This window comes from Micromesistius poutassou, assembly GCF_964030765.1.
Source record: "Micromesistius poutassou genome assembly, chromosome: 13".
Classification (NCBI taxonomy): domain Eukaryota; kingdom Metazoa; phylum Chordata; class Actinopteri; order Gadiformes; family Gadidae; genus Micromesistius; species Micromesistius poutassou.
Window position 1 is genome coordinate 5,665,582 of NC_140283.1, and position 19,939 is coordinate 5,685,520.

General features: G+C 47.1%; 1 protein-coding gene across 1 annotated transcript in view; it reads right to left on the minus strand.

Annotated features, from left to right (window-relative positions):
• tmtc2b (transmembrane O-mannosyltransferase targeting cadherins 2b) overlaps positions 1 to 19,939 on the minus strand; it is a 67,152-nt gene that overhangs the window by 3,727 nt on the left and 43,486 nt on the right. Inside the window, exons 3-11 of the mRNA XM_084476805.1 lie at positions 17,234 to 18,092; positions 16,020 to 16,134; positions 15,401 to 15,486; positions 13,006 to 13,190; positions 12,102 to 12,180; positions 9,472 to 9,593; positions 6,058 to 6,139; positions 4,451 to 4,565; positions 745 to 808 (exon numbers count right to left, since the gene is read on the minus strand). Coding sequence (XP_084332931.1) covers positions 745 to 808; positions 4,451 to 4,565; positions 6,058 to 6,139; positions 9,472 to 9,593; positions 12,102 to 12,180; positions 13,006 to 13,190; positions 15,401 to 15,486; positions 16,020 to 16,134; positions 17,234 to 18,092 — 1,707 coding nt within the window. The remainder of the gene's footprint in view (positions 1 to 744; positions 809 to 4,450; positions 4,566 to 6,057; positions 6,140 to 9,471; positions 9,594 to 12,101; positions 12,181 to 13,005; positions 13,191 to 15,400; positions 15,487 to 16,019; positions 16,135 to 17,233; positions 18,093 to 19,939) is intronic.

Consider the following 19,939-nt stretch of genomic DNA (forward strand, 5'->3'; position numbering starts at 1 on the left):
GCCAACATATAATCCATCTGCCTAAATCTCAAAGTTAACTCCCCCCTTCAAGTAAGCATCACATTCAAGAAGTAGCCCGATCGTCCTCACTCTGGTCAACCTGACATGGTGCTATCGTCATTACTTTAAAGCGCCCCGCTCCCCGCCCAGCCCTGGCCTCTCCTTTGAAGCTGCAGATGGATGCTACACAAACAAACCAGCGGGGGTCATGAAAACATCGGCCCGCATGAATCTGGCCCGGGCCCGCTGCCCCCAAACACTGCCGACTGTGTGTGTGTGTGTGTGTGTGTGTGTGTGTGTGTGTGTGTGTGTGTGTGTGTGTGTGTGTGTGTGTGTGTGTGTGTGTGTGTGTGTGCGTGCGTGCGTGCGTGCGTGCGTGCGTGCGAGTCTGTGTGTGTGTCTGTGTGTGTGTGTGAGAGACTGTTTGAGTCTGTGTGTGTGTCTGTGTGTGTGTCTGTGTGAGGGACTGTTTGAGTCTGTGTGTGTGTCTGTGTGTATAATAATAATAAACTAGGAATAATTTGACAGGGGAGCACCACCCAGGCGGTTGTAGCCTGTGTGGCGCTGTCCATCAGAAAGGCCCTTCTGGTAACAGGGTGGTTAGTTAGCTCATGGCAGTAGCCATCAAAAGGCCCTTCTGGTAACAGGGTGGTTAGTTAGCTCATGGCAGTAGCCATCAGAAAGGCCCTTCTGGTAACAGGGCGGTTGTTAGGGTGGTTGTTAGCCCGTAGTAGCGGTACTTACGTTGGGTCTGAGGCTGGCTGCCCGGCCGTAGTACTTCTCGGCCGCTTGGTTCAGACTGGCCTGCCTGCGGACAGAGAGGAGCCATCAGTCATCTTAAGCCCCACCGCAGGCCCAGGCCCTGAGCTGGGGCGGGTTCACCAGTTCTCCAAAGTTCACCGGGAAATTACAGGAGGGAAGGGAACCGAGGGCCAAGGATGACCCATCCATCAATCGCCCCTGTTCTTTCATTATCCTGAAAATAATGTTTCACGTGATTAAATGTTTGGTTTTTTTCATCTAAGCAGTGGACCTACCTGTGGGGAGGGTCTTCTGAGAGCTGATGATCCTGTGATGTTACGACATGAGAGGAAACAAGCTAGCCTACTCACACACACACTCGATGCCACTGACACACGTACGAGACCATGATGTCTAACCCATATTGGCAGATTTCTTCTCTCCAACAGATGGCTTGCCCATACGGGTCCCATGGAGACCTGAAATATTCAGGGCCTAAAGGACATAAAACCAAGGAATGTGTGCCATATGAACCTTATGCTAGGAACCCCACTGCCTCTATACCTGGTTCTGTGCTGGTTTTCCTGCCTCTATCTGGTTCTGTGCTGGTTCCCCTGTCTCCATACTGGTTATGTTCTGGTTCCCCTGCCTCTATACTAGTTATGTTCTGGTTCCCCTGCCTCTATACTGGTTTTGTGCTGGTTCCCCTGCCTCTATACTGGTTTTGTGCTGGTTCCCCTGCCTCTACCTGGTTCTGTGCTGGTTCCCCTGCCTCCATACCTTTGGGCCATAAAGTGTTTGCATTCATAGAAAAAAACTGGTAGGCCGAGCTCCAAACACACCTTTGTGACCCTGAGCTTCAATCATCGCACTGATGGTAACAATTGTCCCATTGCAAACAGTTTAACTTTGACAAAGCCAAGGAGAGTGAACAGTGAGTGACAGTGGGGCCCATTAGCTGCCATGATGAAAGCCTGCAGACCGCTGGAGCCACGCTCTCGTTGAGGTTGTCCTGCCCTATTACAGGCTCTCCGTCCATATGGTTTGAACTACGCGGCCAAACACACCATTTTTCAACATCAGGGACACGCAGTGCTTGGCTTATAACCCAACCATTCTTCAGAGTTATATTTGTTTCAATCATGTTAAGAGTCACCAGAAGAAGAACCGTGAAGAGATGCCCTTGTTTAGTCACAATGTAAACCGATATGCTTTGGCTTTGTGTCGGGATGTTTACCTCGTGATAAAACGTGAAATGGTTTGCACATTCAGAGAATATCAGAGAAATGTCAACATGAGGGCCAAGATGGGCTCATAAACTGACATGCAAAACCACTTACTCCCAATACATGTTACTTGATAATGTTGTTTGTGTTCCCAGAACAAACGGGCCATGTAAGCTGTACATGCGAGGAAAGCATTGGAGGAACCAACCATTCAAGAGACATTGCACGTTACCAAAACATAACCAGCCAATATGGATGAAGGGTAAAGTCCTACTCTAATATGTGTGCGTTGGAGGTCCATCAGAACATACAAATACAATACAACTGTCATTAATATTATGGTTTGAAATGTCACAGTCTAAACAACACATGATATAGCAATGGACATTTTCCACACCATTACCTCATGTATAGAGTAGAGACTCTTAACCAGACAAGTATCAACAAGGATTCTGGGTCCTGGTTGGCCGAATGGTCGCAAAGAAACTCACAACATGAACCACTGCTCAGGTTAAAGCAGTGGTAAAGGTGACAACCCAAGGAACCAAACCCTGAAACAACCAGGAATGATGGAGAACTCATCCCAGAAGGAAAGACGCTGCAACAAACGCCTGTAAAATATGAGGAGTCCTTAGCTAGTTATCTACTGGCTGCCCCCTGGATGAGGAGTGGTTAACTAGTTATCTACTGGCTGCCCCCTGGATGAGGAGTGGTTAACAGTTATCTACTGGCTGCCCCCTGGTTGAGGAGTGGTTAACTAGTTATCTACTGGCTGCCCCCTGGATGAAGAGTGGTTAGCTAGTTATCTACTGGCTGCGCCCGGGTCAGTGAGTACGATGTGTGTTTTGACAACGTTTCACCCCTCACCACAGTGCAGCGTTTTCTGAGGGCAGAACTTCTCCTGCTAGACGAGGGTTTACTAACCCGACAATGGAAGGAAACTTCATGTGGATCATTTAAAAGACCTCCTTGAACTGCTTGCATCTGTTGTATAAAACAAATATATATATATATATATATATAATAACAACATGTTCTATGTAATAAACGTTGGGCAGTGTAGTGTATCCGCAGGGCCTCCCTGACGTCCAGACTGGGCCCATTAGAGGAGAGACGTGCAGCAGACCCAGTCCACGCAGAGCTTAGTGCTAAGCAGGTCCTCCACGGCTTACCTTTGCCCTTCAGAGCAGGCCTGCTTTTAAAGTCATACACTGAGCGTTTTCAGAAGGCAATAAAAACCAAAAGGGAAAGGAGTATGGCAAGGGGATACTTACACTCCTCTGACAGACGCTTTTTAACCAATTATTTCCCTACTCCCCCCCACCCCACCTTCCTTTGAGCACGTGCGTCCAAGACAAACACACGAAGAACCTGAGAGCTGAGGGTTGTCTAGAGGAAGCCCCCTGCCAACGAGGTGGGGGGGGGGGGGGGGGGGGGGGGGGTGGACTGCAGGTCTGCCTGGGCCTCCCGTTACGTGCCAGGGGTCTGGACCCTGGAAGAGACCCTCCACCGCGAGAGGGGTTGCAGGTGGATTACTCTAGCCTGGAAGCAGGCGAGGACAGAGGCAGCTGGCTAGACTGTGCTCTGTGGTCGAGAGCGTGCACTCATTGGTAAAGGAGAGCAGCAGACGGTACGATGCCAATGGAGGACTTCAACAAATCAAGACGCGCATTAATGGACTCAGCGGTAATCACTTCCCCGCGGCAGACGGCTGTGATTCCAATGGCGAAAACCTTGAGTTTTATTTAAAGTCAGGAAATGGCAAACTGTCGACTGGAAAAATAGTATTGGATAATAATATTGTTGGCGTGGAACTGCTTCTGTACGTGCCGCAGCATACTGTAAACTGGCACATGGTGCTATTTACCATTCTCCATCCGTGGCTCACGTTGAGAAATACAGCAGCACGTGCATTCCAGGAGAACTCTCATTTCGACTCGTCAACTGAACTCTGCGCTGATTTGGACGCAGAACGCCCGTCACAAGCCAGAAACAGCAGACAGCGAGGCGAGGAGAGCCAGGGAGAGAGAGAGAGAGAGAGAGCCGAGGGAGGACAGGGGTAGAGCGTGTGAGGAAAGGGAGAATGAGGCAAAAGAGGAGAATATGGAGAATCAGAAGCTGTTCTGCTGGCAGTGCGGCGAGAGGATAGGATTACAAGGTAGAGCCAACTAAATCACACAGACCAGCGAACACTGTAAGCTCCCGGATAAACGCTGGAGACAGCGCCCTCGCTCTCTCACTGCACAGCGCATTGTTTAGCAGACGGGTGTCCACGCATCTCCTCTGGAAAAGCAAAGGATTCAGACCGAAATTAAAATCAGACCTTATTTTAAAACTCTCGTCACTCGTTAGTAACCTTTGGAAAAACAGTGAGCCTGGCATGATGAAGACGACGTCAGACTTCACTGTAGCGTCTTTTTTTAGGGCACTGGTGATACAAAATGGAGCCTCGAGCTCCTTCACCATCTATCCCTGCGACTCACCGGAACATGTGAGCTGCACTGAACACCACGTCAAACTCCCCGCTGTCCAGCTGGGCCGCCCTCTCCGCCATGTCCGCAGCCTCCAACAGACGCGACTCCTCCAACAGAAACTGACCTGGAAGAACAGGGGGGGGGGGGGGGGGGGGGGGGGGATGAGCACCATGTTAGAGAGAGGAAACATGGCCGTCTGGTGTCGCCTTGGGCCCTGCCTAAACCAAGCCAGCCTTGTCAGCTCCCGGCGATCATGTGATGAAACACTAGATATCAGCCGCAGCGAGCTATCACTCTTTGGACATCTCTCAGCCCCATGTGTTTAAATGCATGATGGTGATACATGTGTGTGTGTGTGTGTGTGTGTGCGCGTGCTCATTGTGTTCAGGGATTATTCCCAAACAGAGTTTTGCGGTGTACCGAGATTGTGTGCTTGGGAGAAAAGTCAAATCCTGGGGATATTGTGGAATTCTGAATCCAGATAACAGGCAGTCAAGAAAAGACATTCTTTAAAAAAAGGGTGATTTAATATCCTTTGGAGCGTGTTCAGCCCCACTAGACTGAGAGGAAACCAGCCCACGCTGCCTAATAACTGAGGTACGGGAGTCTGGCACATGGTGGGAGGAACACGGGTATCAAATTAGAAAACATGACTAGTAAACCACTTTAAGATATTGTATATCTGTAGATCTACTGTATCTATCAAAGATAAATGTCTTAATTTAGCTAGTACTTCACCATATTAACAGCATTCAATAAACTACACTATTATTTTAATATGTTATTACTAGCATTACATTTTCTCATTTTACAACGTACCTAATAAACCATTGAGCGGTTCAGGTTACTCTCACCGAGAGATTTGCTCAGTTCAAAATGCACGGCGTAAACACCATCAGCGGCATTGAATTATTCATCGTGAAACGGCAGCGCTTTTAAGGAACCGCCAAAACATATCAGGGGGACTGGCTGTCATTTTGCATTTAAGGCCAGCCAACCGGTACAAGCCTGTATGTTTACATTAAACAAAGAGCAAGTGCATTGACACATAGCCCGCGGCCATGGAGTAGACTATACCATATACAAAGAGTACTGCTCACATTGGAGCGTAATCACACAATGCATTTTGTTCAAGGTAAAAAAAGGGGAGAAGTACTGGCTGATTTTGAAGATGCTGTCGATTTTGTCTGATTTGTGAAAGAAAGAGAAAAAGAGAAAGACAAGTCCCCTTGAATCCTGAGCACACACCGTTGCCATGCCACTAATTACAACTGCCCCTGTCACTAGGGAGACGGGAGGAGGGAACTGGGTCGTCCGCCATAATGGTAGAGTAAGTACCTGTGCCTTCTACCGGGACCTCACTACATTTCTATGCCATTCAAAAATGAAGAAAGAAAAGATGGAAAAGGAGTGTGTGTGTCTCCGCACCTAGAACGTAGGAACTGGAAACGGCAATCATGTAGCTTTTTGAAAATCTGTTCAATTACAGGGCGCAATTTAATTCTCTTCTTCTTTCAAGAGTAGACAATTGTAGATAATGGGGAATGGTGGAACACAGCATGTGATATATTTCTAAGAAAATCAATGGAAGTTGACGTCCACTAATGAACACTTACCATAGTGCATGTAACAGTTGCCCTTTGTCGGATCGAGCTGAATGGCCTTCAGAAAATACTGCTCTGCTTCTGCTTTTTGTCCCTGAGAGAGAAAGAGATGGAGAGAATGGGAAAGAAAGACGGAGAGCGAAAGGGACAGAGACAGATTTATTATAGTATTAGGGAGGATTCAAAGACTGTTTTAATGAAAATGTCTACAAATCCTCAAATCCTGCCTGGTGTGGCTAATGAGGCTGTCCGAGCCATAGGGCTGACATTTACATTTCATTTCATTTTTTAATTAAAAACATTTGAAACATGCTTTATCCAGCTAATGTACAAGATGTCAGGCTTGGCCCATCTTGCTGTGCAGGGTGACACAATCTATTCCACACGTTATCTTTACTATGACGCTGGTGTGACCTGTGCAATTAACATAGAGTCCTGTGATATCACAGAGTCCAACGATGAAACAGGAGGTGAGAGTGAGGATAGCAATGAGAGAAGCAGGAGTAGAAATGCACTTGATCCACTAAGGAACAGAGAAGTACATGTTGTAAGACTACAATGAAGATTTCAAAATGTATTTTTTTTTAAATACATGAGGTTAAAAGCTTGCGGAAGACAACCAAAGTGAAATCCAGAACCATTGGAGAAGAACGGAGAGAGTTGGCTCGCATGTTACACCTCGGATAAAGACACATACATACCAAGTGCATCATGAGCCAAGACTTAAAACGTAGTTGAGTGTTCAAAGCTTTGATGCAGACAAAAATCAAGTCTACGCCAAGTTTATATTTTATACAGCCGACGGTGTCCAAGTGGCCATCATGGTTCATAATATATTTACTTTGCATTCACCCTTCACAGTGGGAGCTAAGTGCACACTCGAGGTGCAGCTGGATTTAGAATAACATTGGCCTCTTCTATTAACCCCGCTTCAGTGTTCAAACAATGAGATGACTCACAGTTACATGTGGATGGATGTCTTGCCTTATGAAACATCTGAGGAAATTCACAATGGTAGTAAAGTGTATTACATTGAGGGAAAGTCTGCAAAATCTTTAATCTCCTTAAATGGGGAGTTGTTCATGTTCATCAACTATACATTGAAGGCATGGCCAGCCTCAACAGATAACTATTTTGTATTTTGTCTAAAGAAAAACATTTTCAGTTAGGTTTCACACTAATTTCAGAATAACTCACCAATCAAATACACTACCACCTAAACATATTGAGTGTATGATTGGTACCTAATTCTGTGACATATGACACAAACCATACACAGCTCTACTTGTGCGGTCACTAAGGTTGTCCCAAACAGAACCTGCATTGAATTAGCTGAGGAAATGATATCATTATGAATTCAACTCCCCCAGACATCAGTGTTCCTGTGCTCATTCCCAGAGGATTCAGTCTATAAACACTCCTATATATCCTGGCACCCTGGGGTGTCTGCCGCTTCTACTGATGCACACGAGGCCAGAGAGTGGAACCGATGGTAATCACTCTCATTTCCTGGTCTGATCTCTTTGGTCCACCTCTGAACATCTAGCTGGCTTACTTCTTCTGCTGGCTCAACTCCACCCGCCTCTTCTTCCCCATACCTCAACCGTCTTCATTCTGTTATCTCCTTAGCTCATCCATACCCATACCTCTGCTCTTTACCAAAACATTCAACTGAATCTCTCCCACTGGGCTGTGACCCCATAACCACCGGTCGCATGCGGCTTTCTTCTATGCTGACGGGGGGTTGGACAGATGGGATGGGTGCATAGCAGGTGGTAGTGATCAGCTGACAGAGCCTGTAAAGATAGGTCAACCTCCTGCGCTGGTTCTGGTCACGTATTAAAGTGCAAGGGAACCAAGTGTAATTTGTAGTATTGCTTCTATGATCCTGAACAGAGAACAGGTTAAGGTTCTCTGTATGTGTCCTTATACTATATCCCTCATTATAACCCTCATACTCAACCGAATGTACTACTACATAGTCGCCATGGGTCGGGACCATGCTAACGTGCCCTGCCTTCCTAGAATTCTCCGCCCAAAACCTTTTGATTTATTCAGTGTTCAAATTCAAGCTAAAACAGGGGATTCACTTACGCTTTAAGAAAACTGTGCTAGATGTGAGTTAACTCCACTGGCAAAATATGACATTTTAATAAAGAGTAAAAGGGAGAGTACTTCTCTACAAAACATTTAGTAAAGACAATCGGTTCTGTCACAGTTTCATGGCACTTCTTTAGTTTTCTCTCAAGGATAAATTAAAAGACTGATCAATATACTTAACTTAATTGTATTTACGCTAGAAAGGTCACAGAAGCCATTACAACTATCATAAAAGACAAGGATGGATTCACCCCTGCAGGTCCAAACTCAAGTTGAAAATCAATAACACATTCTCTAGTGACTCATTTCTTCTTTGTGGTCCAATAGGATGAGTGGAAGTGAACCCTCTCCATTAAGGAATTGCTCTTTTACTAGGGTGTGCTTGTATTCAGACATTCCTTTTTTCCTGAAACCAGTTGTTGTTCACAGGGAATGCCATCGAATGCATCAGAAGATGTGCGTGTGACAAGACAAGACACACACTTTGACAAGACACTCAATGGGGCTCCAGACACACAAGCCGGCTCTTTGAATACAAAATATCAATCAGGTAGAGCAGAGTCTGGCATGTAGGAGTGTCTGAAAAAATGAGAAGAGAACCCTTTGACTGCCCTTTGACCTCCCTAAGGACCACCCCCCCTTGCATCTGTTTACCTGTGTTCACCCAACTGCCTGAACTGACCTTCAGCATACCACAGAGCCCTCCCCTACCCCAGAGCGACGTTGCATAGATCCTCCTCTCTTGTTCACATTCTTCACTGTACGACCCTGCCCCGCATGACCAGGTCCAAATCAACAGCCTCACACACACACACACACACACACACACACACACACACACACACACACACACACACACACACACACACACACACACACACACACACACACACACACACACACACACACACACACACACACTTTCTTTTCTCATTAAAGTGGGGGTCATTCATATGACACTGCCAGAATGTCATCTCCGCTGAGCGAGACAAGATGCTTTGACTAAATGTCAGAGGCGTTGCACATGTTGCCTCCCGGTCTGTATTCCGAGTCAAAGATAGTCTTCTTTGCTCACATGATGATTGCCCTTTGCATGTCATGGGTTGCATCCTACTGATATGGTAGTTATTCAGAATTAGGGGGGGGGGGGAATTGCTAGAAAGGAAAGATTAGGTGACAGCTTCTAGGAAAAAGAATACAAAGGTGGTTGTGAGGAGAGAAAATTAAAATCAAGGAGTTCCAGTTGGGGGATAACTGTGTGAAGGGTGAAGATATTTGAACTAAGCGGTGATGAACAGCACAGCTGTGGATGAGGTCCAGGCTTACCTTCAGAGCCAGCAGTTTCCCGTAGGTGAGGTGGGCGGGGATGTGATCTGGCTTGGCTCTAAGGGACTCCCGGTACCAGTGGCCCGCCTCCTCCAGCTTGTTCAGCCTCATGTAGGCCTCTCCTGAGAGGGAGGAGGGGTCAGGGGTCAGGGGTCAGGTAGTCAGGGGTTAAGATCTCACACATCCCCCTATTGTTCTACCTAGGAATCCAATAAAAGCTGAGGTCAGGCCGAGAGGCCCCGGGTTCAAGACGTTTGGGCCTGAAACTAAAGATATTAAACCCTTATGAATAATGTTCCAGGAAAAACAACGTTTTCTCATCTTTAGCACGTCTTGAGTTCAACCAAACACAGTTGCCAGAGTGTAAGGTAAGTAAACGATTAGCGATTACGTTTTTAAATCAATTCATATAAACAATATAATTTATATATGAAAAAAACAAAGGCAAGCATCAAGTTTGGAGATAACATGTGCCGTTTTGTTCGAGGTCGTTAAACGGCCCGCCGCCTGCGAGCAGCACTGATTTCCGAACAGATGTGCCTATTTGTCTTGCCTGATGTTATTACACATAGCCTAATGACAAGAGCATCAATGTGCTCCGTAATCGCTCAGACAACATCTGATACCTCCTCCTCCTCAATGGCCAGCTCAGATACCGCTGTCCGCTCACACCTGTGCAAACACTGGCCTCTTCAGATCCCACCCTTTACACGGGTGTTATTGCAGGGCTTGGTATTACTTTGACTCGGTGGCTGGTAATAGGGTACAACACAGCCAAAACAATATCCAAACTGTAATAAAGTGAAAGTAGAGGAGCTGGGGGGATGTGACAGGCGTCCCCCCTTGCTCTTTGACTTGTAACAGGACTTGTATTGCAGTCCTCACCCAGATACTGCACTTTGTAAAAGGAAAGGGGCTAAGTTATCTTATCTAGGCGAGTTGAGACTCTAATTCTCTGGGGATATGAACTAATATTTCCCCTGATAGGAATTTAGGATAAGACGCAGGTGGGCTGGAATCTTGGAAAACTCAGTCACTTTAGTAATGAGCTGAAGAAAGAAGATAAATTGTTATAAATTGTCATTCAATTTAAGATCGAAAACTACATTATGTGGTTCAAGATTCAATCCTACTGCAAATACATGCTAATGCAAATTAAGCATGCTATTGATTCTTGTGAAGTAAAGTTAATGTTTTTTCATTATGTTATTTATAAGTGTAGCTCGTACTTTACATAAAATCACTGGAAATCCATTACTAGAAAAAAATATTTTTTTTCTTTTATAAAACCTTACATTCACTTTAATCTTATTCATCAGCTTTGAAGTTCCAATGTGGCAGTGGATTGCTTGGTGACATTTGTTCCACTGGTATATTGATATCTGTTAGCAATTTGGCTCAGACCGCAGGGTATCTCCAAAAGCAGATAAACAAAGAGTTTTGCATACGCCATTCACCGTATTTGGGTACGGCCAAACAAACCAAACGCAACACTACTGATTACTGTTCAAACTGCTTGTTTTAGCGGCTGATTGGTTGACGCACGACCTTATAGCTTGGCTGCGTTTCAGTGGGTGCCCTGTCTGCGATTAGCGAAAACATGTGCAATAAGAAGTTACACACAGACCCCGAGGAGACGTAAACCACCTCGCTAGAGGAACATTCCCCGAGCCACCAGAGAGTGTTGGAGCGGGACCAGCAAGGGGTGGGTGGAGCCCGCCACCACCACCGCCAGCCAACCACCAACCCGGTCCTGTCCTGATGAAAGGCTCCACTGCTCGGTGCCCCGGCTAACAGCGTGTGTGGCTCTGGGAACGGATACGAGCAGGTGTGCCAAATGTGAAACCAAGCCTTTGTGCAGAAACACACACCGGCCAGCGGCGGCAGCGACCTGCAGCCTCCTTCCTGTCCGGCCAATTGCGCTCCATTACGCTGATCGGACTTTCAGTCAACATTTGGACATAATCTCAGCACCTCTGTCAGAATGCATTTGGCCAAAGCACTAACAAACTGAGCCCGGTGGAATGCCGGGATACGGATTACACTGGAGCAAGAATGCACATATTTAGAGGGAGCAAGAGGGAGGGAAGGGGGAGGGCTGCCATAATAAGATGCAGAGCAAGACATCGGAGACTGTTGTGGAGACTGAGGCCGTATCTTTCAGGGTGATAAGCATCAGGGAGGGAAATGAGTTGGTGTCATTTGAAATGGATATTATTATTATTTAGAAATCTCAGATGGCATTACTAAGCTACAGCTGTTTCCTTAAAGTTGACAATACGTATTTTTGGAGCAGATAAAGCTGTTGAAGAGTCTTCCAGGGAAATGGTTGCATCATTTCAGCCAGGGCAAATGGTTCAACATTGTTTCCACACTTCCACATTTCTTTCATATTTTTACACATTTCGCGAGAACTAAAAACCAGTGGTTCAGGCACAAGGCTTTTGTTCTTCTTTCATTTTTTAAAGGCACCAAACAGATTGAGATGTATTGTTTATTGACCGAAGGAGAGCTGTAAACAGTAAGCCCTCATTTCATCTGAACACACCACAAGCCCTGTTTCCCCTGCCGCGAGAACAAACAGGTCCCTTTTCCATGGATACATCCACACACACACACACAGCACTTACCCATCATGTTGTACAGGCTCTGAGGTGCAAATTGTCTGGGCATCTTCTGCACTGCTTCCTTGTACACAGAGAGGGCCTCCTATATGGATCAAACAAAAGAAAGGGGGAGCGTTAAAGCCAGAAAGGAAGGCTGGAGCCGGGGTTAACTCGAGTCCTCCACCCACCCCCTGCCCCGTGGACTCGTGGTTGCTGTGAAAACGCAGCGTGGAATTGGGGGTCAGCGAGAGGGTGGTCAACAGAAAAACAAGCTTCTATCCTTGGTGTCACGCCTATTAGAGAAACATTAACACGACCAGAGTGGTGTCACGTATTGACTCTGGAGCACAAAGCGTCTGTGATGCCTCTTGGAACCGCGTTTCATGCTTACAAGGAAGGGTGAGGAGCCGGGGAGGAGGGGACACAAACAGGAAGAGCCGCCCCAGCTTTGGGCACTAGGGGTGAGTGGGGGTGGAGCGCAAATTCACTCATCGGCGTCAAAGGACCGAAGCCCCAAAGGGAGTTTGTGTGGGTGTATGGATGTGCTTGAGAGAAGGGGGGGGGGAACAAAAGAAGGCCAAAAGAACAGAGGTTTGTCCCAGGGGATTTTTGGTTGACTTGTTGCCTACGAGCACACTTTAACACATTTTGAGACTGCCCCCCCCCCCCCCCCCTGGCCCCTGGCTCCCCCTGGTCCCTGGCTCCCCCTGGCCCCTGGCTCCCCCTGGTCCCTGGCTCCCCCTGGTCCCTGGCTCCCCCTGGTCCCTGGCTCCCCCTGGTCCCTGGCTCCCCCTGGCCCCTGGCTCCCCCTGGTCCCTGGCCCCCCCTGGCCCCTGGCTCCCCCTGACCCCTGGCTCCCCCTGATGGACCCATGGTCCTGGCTCCCCCTGATGGAGCACCCTGTGTGGGTGTATTGATGGGCCCCTACCTCCTGGTGTCCTGTCTCGTGGAGCAGCTTGCCCAGGTTGTACAGGCAGCTGGTGACGGAGCTCTTGTGCGCGTGGGGGTCTTTGAGGTTCTCGTCCGGGATGTCGGCGCAGGTCAGGAAGGTCCGCTTGGCCTCGTCCAGCCGGCCCTGGTTCATCTGGACGATCCCCGTGTTCAAGTAGGCCGCTGTGGACCCAGGAGAGTCAGCAGGGGTGCCAGCGAAAAAAGCTTCTACAGAAAAATGCTAATCCGGCCTTTGTTTCCTTGTGTTCCCTGACCTCTGTAATACTCTTGGGGGGGGGGGGGTATATATAGTTGTATTGTTACAGCCCTGGGCTTCTTAAATAATTATAAATACGTGGCTGCAGAGTAATTAGCCTCGGTGGAGTTGACCGACTGGATGTTAGAATACATTGACTTACACTGGATCGATGGGCTTGTCTCCAGTGTGGAGGAGGATGGCTCCGTGCCATCCGATGCGGTACTACAAGTAGTCGAGGACTATTTCTGTGACTTACTTTCAGTCTTATCTCTTAGAGCAGTGTTTCTCAAATGTGAGTTCAATAACCCTTAGGGGTACTTGAAGGCTTTTTTTTTTTTTTTTTTTTAAGGTACTTGGATATTGAAAAGAGCAATTTTTTGTTGTTCATATTGGTTATGAACAAGCATAAAATAATGCCACCATAATACCAATTATTGAATCTGAATACCATCTACTAAAATGTATGTCTCAATGTGTAACATTTCCATTAGCTAGCAGCTAAAAATAACTCTGACATACACTACCGTTCAAAAGTTTGGGGTCACCCAGACAATTTCATGTTCTCCATGAAAACTCACACTTTTATTTAATAAGACATTTCTAAGTGACCCCAAACTTTGGAACGGTAGTGTACATATATTTTTAGTCATTGCTAAAGGATAGTTATTTTAATACTATAATCAATAAAATCAATAAAATCAATAAAATAACATTTAATTTTTGAAATTTAAAAAGCTGGCCAGCCCCTATCTATCTTTGTTAACAATAATCATACTATCGCTCCTAAACCACTCTCACTCACCCTAAACCTTTTTCTTTTAAAATCCCAGAGCAGAAAGGCTGCAGACCTAATAACCACCCACTCAAATGGCATTAGGCAGCGAGTAATGGCCCAGCCTTGAAAAGATAAAATATGTTTTCAACAGTCACAATGTCATTCTGTCTTTCCTGTCCCCGCTATTAAGGCTAATTAAATAACCTTGTGAGCAGCTCAGACAGATTGGATGATTGAACGGCAAAGGCAATTGTTCTAGTGTTCCCTGGATTTCGATTTGGCGCAACATCACTCTGGGGAATCGAGGAAGAGACCTTAAAGACATTGTTCATCCTTCATTGGTGAACGTCGGGACCAATGGGAGCTCATTAACAGCATGATCAGCGAGGAGTACGACCAATCTATACTAATCAGGAAAAGAGATTGCATTTAAGACCCAATGTACCCCTGGCTGGAACAAATTTAGATGACAAAATTAAATAGGAGAAAATGAACATGAAATTTTCTTTCGTTTGAGTGGAAATTGTCAGAAGAAAACTAACACGATATTGGTCCGACAGCCTGGTTGGTCCATGAGCTGCTGTTGAATCTTTAACTCAATCATGAAGATGTTGTCACCAAGCCTACTGCCACTCCAACCCCAGGACACATTCACTGGTTCAGGACCCCAGGACACAGTCACTGGTTCAGAACCTCAGGACACAGTCACTGGTTCAGAACCCCAGGACACAGTCACTGGTTCAGAACCTCAGGACACAGTCACTGGTTCAGAACCCCAGGACACAGTCACTGGTTCAGGACCCCAGGACACAGTCACTGGTTCAGAACCTCAGGACACAGTCACTGGTTCAGAACCCCAGGACACAGTCACTGGTTCAGAACCTCAGGACACAGTCACTGGTTCAGAACCCATTCACTGGTTCAGAACCTCAGGACACAGTCACTGGTTCAGGACCCCAGGACACAGTCACTGGGTCAGAACCCCTTCATTGGTTCAGAACCCCTTCACTGGTTCAGGACCCCAGGACACAGTCACTGGTTCAGAACCCCTTCACTGGTTCAGGACCCCAGGACACAGTCACTGGGTCAGAACCCCAGGTCACAGTCACTGGGTCAGAACCCATTCACTGGTTCAGAACCCCAGGACACAGTCACTGGTTCAGAACCCCTTCATTGGTTCAGGACCCCAGGACACAGTCACTGGGTCAGAACCCCAGGTCACAGTCACTGGTTCAGAACCCCTTCATTGGTTCAGAACCCCTTCACTGGTTCAGAACCCCAGGTCATTCACTGGTGGCCGGACACAGCACAAAGAGCTCTAAATTGCCCATAAACTGGAAAGAAAAGGCTATTACTTACAAGCCAGAGTTGGCCGGCTCCCAATGGCCAGCTTATAGTAGTGGAGAGCCTCCGAGGGCTTGCTGTTCTCCTGCAGCAGCAGACCGCTGAGGAGGCGAGGAGGGGGAGAAGTTAGCAAGGAGGGCGAGAGGAAGGGCTTCTCATATAACAGAAATACATCGTTCTTACACAGGAATTCAATGTTAAAGAGTGTTGATTAATGCAGGTCGGAACGTCTGTGGGCCGTGACGGGATCTGCGGTTCCCCTGAGGCTGACGAACAATGATGTAGAACAAACTCTACACACTGTCAGGGAGGCCCCACTGCAGAACACAACACAGCGTTTCCTCTGGGGCCCGGATCAGAGGCTGATGATTGGTGTTGAAAGGGGAGGCATGGTCAAATCATTACGCACACCTCTAAGTATCCCGACGCTGGCATGTGTGTGTGAACAAACGTGACCGCATACTGTTGATTCTTGGACATTTGATCCCATGGCATCGAAGCTGTTGTTAAATGTTTACATAAAAAGCGATGAACACGAAAGACGAAATGACAGACAAGGTGAAAATGAAATATAAATATGACATTCAATCTGCATACAAGCATGCAAATGTAAAAGGCGGCAGAGATAACTTACAGGTTGTACAGCATGTCGGCCATGTTCCTCCGGTAATAGAGGGCATTGCGGTAGGCCTGCTCGGCCTCCTCCATCTTGCCCTGGTTCTTCAGCACGTTCCCCAGGTTCCCCCATGCTGCCACAGGACACAACAGGTATGTTAACAGAGGATGAAGATACCATTAGGGGCTGCTCCCTCATAACTCCAAAGAATGAGCCGTTCTGTCTCTCTGCCTTCATCGCTCACTGCTACGGAGACGCGACCAAGACAAATGTTGATCCTGCAGACGCCGGGACATCTGGCACTGAGACGGCTGCTGACAGGACCTCAGACGGCTGAATGAGCTCACACACCAGAGGACTATTCATCTACAGGATAAATACTGAATACATATACACACGGTATTGTATAAGGAAATCTTAATATAACGCACAGCTGCTAACACCACTTCCAGCGTGCGGTCGCGTGTGCGTCGGACAGGCAAGCACATGTAAATGAGAAAAACGATCGAGTTGTGGTGTTTTTTTGTTATTTTTCTCTCCCCTTTTGGCTCGCGTAGCAGCAGCAGCGACGTGAGACAGGTTTTGAGGAGACGGTGCACCAGAGTCCCTGAGTAGCGCAGCATGCAGACGCTGTGTTGCAGCGCTCGTAGGACGAGGACCTGCCAGGACAAACAGCTGTCCTGCCTCCGCTCCTCCTGTCTGCAGAGATTACTTTGGGCAGCGAGTCCCGACCGCCTCGCTGACTAGCCCATCTCCTCCACATCACTTCACTACCAATACCCAACAGGATGCTAGCTAGGGTCTGGAATCCATGCCCTCCTGTTTAGTCGTGTTGGGTGCAGTCCAAGAGGAGTTGGCAGGCTGAGGGGCGCTAGATCAGATGTCGGATTAATATTGGATTCATTTGAGAAGACGTGTGTGTCGAGATCTACCAAGTAGTTCTCCAATATTCAACTAATTATTATAATTGGCAATAGGTTAATGATAGGATGTAAGGTGGAGGATTAAAAACAGCTTCAACCATAATTAGTAAGGGAGAAAATAGGCTGAACAGAATGCACGCTTAATTGCATTCCACACTTGGTCCACAAGTGTTGAATGCTTTTTGGCACACTACTCAGACACATTTGTCTTTGAAGCCAGTGTGTATGTCACAGATGAGTGTAGAGTATAAATACCTGACAGTGTGTGGGTGTGTGCGTGAGCTTAAGAATTATAATAAAATGTCTCACCTTTAGCAGGATTGACATAAATCCCTGATTTGTAGAGCATCTCTTCGTTCCGCCAGTCCCGGTTCCTCAACATGGTTCTGACGCCAAACAGCAGGACTAGGGCCGCGCTGCAGCCCAGCAACACTGTCCTGTAGCCCCGTCGAGGCAGACGCACATACAGGGACCTCATCCCCACCGCCACCAACAGGCAGAAGCCCATGCTGGGGATGTACAGTACTCTCTCCGCCACCACAAAGCCCACGTAGAAGAAGAGGTTGGTGGCGGGTAGGAAGGGGATGGCCATCAGGCCCAGCGAGAGCACCACAACGTTCTCAGTAGTGGGGAGCAGAGTCCTGATTTGGTAAGGTGTTCTGGTGCCGTTCTGGGCACTGGTCGCATGGGGTGGCTCTGTGTGCTGGTGATTAGCCTGCTCCTGGTCATTGCAGTGGTAGCTGTGTCCATTGCTATTGCTGTGTCCATTGCGGCCGTTGGAAGTACAATGCGCTTTGCCGTTGGTTTCCTTGCCCTTGGCTTTCTGGTGTGGGGTTTGCAGGCCAAACCAGGCCAGCGCAAGCAATCCTGAATAGAAGGCCAGTGTTTGAAGGTTCCTCCAATCAGCTAAGCTTCTTATCAAAGGTAGGGCGTCCATGGACCAATCAAAGCTGAGGGTGTCCGGGCAGAGGAGGAGCCAAACGTTGACAGAAGGAAGGTAGAAGAAGGTGAGAGTCCTGGTGAGGAGCGATGGGGAGTCCGCTGCCGGGTTGTCAGAGTTGGAGAAGTTAGGGGGTTTGTTGCCCATCCAGTAGAGTCGGCAGACCAGTAACATGGCCCCCCAGGCAGCCAGCAGGAAGACGTTCAGCAGCAGGTGGATGTTTTTCCTCTGGAAGATGGAGAACGAAAGAGTTCAAGTGGTCAATATACTGACAATGGAACATTGATCTGCGAGATTGTTAGAAACAGTTCAGCCAAAGCTAGTTCTATGGTCTGAGCATGAGATTGAATTAAATTATATTTATTATTTGACATGAAGATGTCCATTTCAATAACGATATGGCTGATAAACAGTGCTAGTCTAAACGGTTTTGTGGTTTATAAATTACTGTGCGATCCAAAAGAACATTTCTTTGGCTTTAGCAAATTTGTTTTGGCTGAAGCAGGAAGAAATGATTTAGCATAATTTCATCTCTCTAAACAAAGTCTTAGTCCACATCTACCCACCATAATTGATTGAAAATAAGGATTTCATTCCAGCATTTCTTACAAGACAAGACTGATGAAAACAATCGTATTCGCTGAGCTTATCTTCCATCAAGAATGCACACGCACCACAGATCAGCCTATAGTTTCTACAGCGGGAGTCATGTTGGGTTCTCGCTCTGTGGTTTGAGCAGCCTTTACAGGCCTTCAGAAACATCCACAGCTGAAGCCCACTAGAGACATTTCTTACAGAGCAATTATTTTGTTGGAGGAAATCATGTGACTGAAATAGCGCCCACATGAGATTAGTGAAAAGGGCCGCTGTGCTCTGCAGAGACACCATAATAACCAAGAAGACAACAGAAACATGCCAGACATCCCCCATGGTGACCTCTGCCCAAATCACGGTAGCCTGGCCATGGAAGGCGCCTTGGCAACGGCTCCTACTGCTGCTTGCAAGGACAAAGCAGAACAGCATGGGGAGAGCGAGCGAGAGCGAGAGAGAGAGAGCAAAGGCGGGAGAGAGAATCTTTGATCTCATGGCTTAAGGCCCAATGTATCTAACCTTATGGCCTGCTGTGTCGTCCTTGAGCAACACACTATTTCCATACAAACTTGAATAAAGTGGACCAACACTGAACAATTTGCCTGATTCTAAAGAATGAAAGATAATTTCTAGATATGTAAATCTAGCATTGTCAGCATTATAATTCAGTTGACATAAGTAGTTATGCATGTTGAAACTTTAAAAGGCAATCGTTAAAAAATGGTCACCCGTCAAGAAAAGTCTAGATACCTCTGCTTTGGAAAACAAAGGATTCAGTTGCTTGGTTACCAAATGCTCTGTTCATCAAAGATAAGGTGCCATGGAGTAGAGATGTTTTAAAGTACAGATTTAATTGAAAAAGCATTTCAAAAAGGGGAAGCACCCTGTAGTCTCTGTATGTGAATCTTCATCCGAGGGTATGAGAGCATACCCTCTTTATTGGCTGTGTGTATGAAACCATTAACGATTTCAACCACGTGTGAAAACGTGTTTGCCAACCTGTTAACAGAGTCTACGGTAGACATGTAGCATACACTCTGCTCAAGGTTTGGGCTGGGAGGGTTAAATGAGTTTCTACTGCATGGGACTCGGGTCCAGACTGGATTCATGTTCCTCCGCAGCCTCTCCTATTGGCTACTACGGGGGTAGGCCACTGCATTGGCCAATAGCACTCCTCTAGGGAGCAAAGTAAAGAATAAACCAATCAAAACCCAATTATGGGAAGTAGCCTAGTTTACCCAGAATCACAGCCAAAAATAACATGTTATGCTGTAAAATAGAAAGGTTCAAGGCCCGGTTGATTTTATGTCCATCATTTCCTTGGGGCCCATTTCAAATATGTATTCACACGTTTTACTGAACTGCTGGCCAGCAGATGACTGTGCCTTGAAGGTACCCCTCCCCAAACACTGCGGGTTGTTCCGTCTCGGGGTCCGATAATGGACGCCTGGGTCTGAGAGGATGGGCGTGGTGCCAGATCCCCC